The sequence below is a fragment of the Falco punctatus genome (assembly GCF_963210335.1).
Source record: "Falco punctatus genome assembly, contig: scaffold_40, whole genome shotgun sequence".
Lineage (NCBI taxonomy): Eukaryota > Metazoa > Chordata > Aves > Falconiformes > Falconidae > Falco > Falco punctatus.
In genome coordinates, this window is record NW_027660300.1 from 1165771 (window position 1) to 1168249 (window position 2479).

At 53.2% G+C, this 2479-nt stretch overlaps 1 protein-coding gene across 1 annotated transcript; it reads right to left on the reverse strand.

The window, feature by feature from the left end:
• Positions 1-275: 275 nt before the first annotated feature.
• On the reverse strand, positions 276-1256 carry LOC308057228 (olfactory receptor 14C36-like; the record flags this gene model as incomplete). Its single annotated transcript, XM_080411348.1, has 1 exon — positions 276-1256. One exon carries the CDS (start codon positions 1254-1256, stop codon positions 315-317), a length of 942 nt encoding a protein of 313 aa, XP_080267474.1. The 3' UTR covers positions 276-314.
• Positions 1257-2479: the final 1223 nt, after the last annotated feature.

Sequence of the window (2479 nt, forward strand, 5' to 3'; positions counted from 1 at the left end):
GAGCCTAAAGGGGTGGTGTTCCCTGGTACTGCTGCCATGCGAGGAACCTTTTAAACCTTCATCTATGGACACAGGAACTGTCCCTGCAGCCTTCCAAGAAAGGCCTTGGATGAAAGAATCCCAGGAAAAACGTAGTGGTTTAATGGCCCTTTGGCTTTGTTAGATGAAGAGAGAGCAGGGCACCTTCAGAAAAGAAAATCACAGAGGGAATTAGAATGGGGACGACAAATTTATCAGAAATGAAATACCATGAGCAACTAGAACAAATTCAGAAGACACTCTGGGTCTTTGATAAATTACATTATAAATGTTATTCAAAATTTTATTCCTTCAGAAGAAGATACAGTTATCAGTTTGCACATTGCACCCTTGAGCTCCTGGTTCCTCATGCTGTAGATGAGGGGGTTCACTGCTGGAGGCACCATCGAGTACAGAACTGACACCACCAGGTCCAGCGATGGGGAGGAGATGGAGGGGGGTTTCAGGTAGGCAAAAGTGGCAGTGCTGAGAAAGAGGGAGACCACAGCCAGGTGAGGGAGGCACGTGGAAAAGGCTTTGTGCCGTCCCTGCTCAGAGGGGATCCTCCGCACAGCCCTGAAGATCTGAACGTAGGACAGCACAATGAAAACAAAACAGCCAAATAATAAAGAGGCACAAGCCACAAGAAGCCCCACTTCCCTGAGGTAGGTGTGTGAGCAGGAGAGCTTGAGGATCTGTGGGATTTCACAGAAGACCTGTCCCAGGGCATTGCCTTGGCAGAGCGGCAGTGACAGTGTATTGGCCGTGTGCAGCGCAGCATTGAGAAACCCACTGGCCCAGGCAGCTGCTGCCATGTGGACACAAGCTCTGCTGCCCAGCAGGGTCCCGTAGTGCAGGGGCTGGCAGATGGCCACAAAGCAGTCATAGGCCATGACGGTGAGGAGAAAATACTCTGCTGAAAGGAAAAAGACAATCAGGAAGAGCTGTGCAGCACATCCTGAGTAGGAGATGTCCCTGGTGTCCCAGAGGGAGTTGGCCATGGCTTTGGGGACAATAGTGGAGATGGAGCCCAGGTCGAGGAGGGAGAGGTTGAGGAGGAAGAAGTACATGGGGGTGTGCAGGTGGTGGTCGCAGACTATGGTGGTGATGATGAGACCGTTGGCCATGAAGGCAGCCAGGTAGATGCCCAGGGAGAGCCAGAAGTGCAAGAGCTGCAGCTCCCGCGTGTCTGCCAATGCCAGGAGGAGGAACTGGGTGATGGAGCTGCTGTTGGACATATGCTGCCTCTGGGCATATGGTCCTGTCACAGGAGAAAAAGACAGTGATAATTTAGGGGAGACTTCTGCAAGCAAAATCAAAGCCATTCCCACAGACCATCCCCCCGTCACACACAGACATCCCTCTCTTTTCTCGGACACCTTCCTGCAGCTGTGTGGCTGCAGCCCTGCTTGGTGCTGGCCGTGTGGGCGATGAAGAGCAGGGCATCTGCCCACGGGCTCTTGACCAGCCAGCCCCACTCTGCAGCAGTGGGTGGGGGCAGGGACCAGTCCTGGTGTTTAACTTTGTCCTGTGAAACCAGTGCCAACGCAGAAGGGCTGCTCAGTGTCTGTAGCGCCAGTGCTAAAGAATGGGAAGGCTGAAGGCATTTTAAGAGAGTTTTAGTTTTTTTCACAGCTCCCTCCATCTCTCCTGTTCAGTATTCTCAGATGTCAGAAAAGCAGAGCATTTTTGCTGCCCTCAGGTGGAACAGAGTGAGGTCTGTGAGGCAAGAGGATTGCCTGTGGGTGAGTGCACAGTGAGGGGAGGTGGTCTGTCCTGCTGGTTCCCGGTTTCTGTGGGCTTGCACCTTCCTGAGATGAATGGTGGCCACACTCCCATGTTGCCCTGAAATACCACAAGGCACTGCTGAGAACAGACTGACCCACCACAGACCAGTAAAGGTTGTAGGCTTTCATCAGAACTCAGCATCCCACCCACAGCAAAGGATACACAGCTCATTTCACCCACCCCAACAGCGTTTTCTCCATCACAGAAACTCTACGCCTCTATGTGGGGCTTTCAGATCACTAATGGGTGTGAGGGGACAGGTTTCCATTCTGGAGGGCAACTCACTGCTTGGAAGGGAACTTCAAGGAGGTAGCCAAGTGCCCTAACAAGAGCATCAGGTTCAGGGAGAACCAGCCCATTGCCCAGCCCCACATAGGTCATTGCCCACAGCCGCACAGGTGAGAGGAAAGCTGGGACACCTGTTCCCATGGACACACCTGCAGGAGAGGACCCCCAAGGTCAGAGTGTGACTCTGCAGCTGAAACACCCATCCCCAGAGAGCCTGACAGCAAGAGCTAGAGAATAAAACTAGCACCAAAAGGCAGAGAAAGAAGTAAAATTGCACTGATGGTCTAGGTAAGAGTGTCCAGGGCGAGCGTGCCAGGCACTGAGGGCAGCGCTGCCCTTGCCCAGCTCTGCTCGCCACCTCCCACACACCAACATTGCCGGGCAG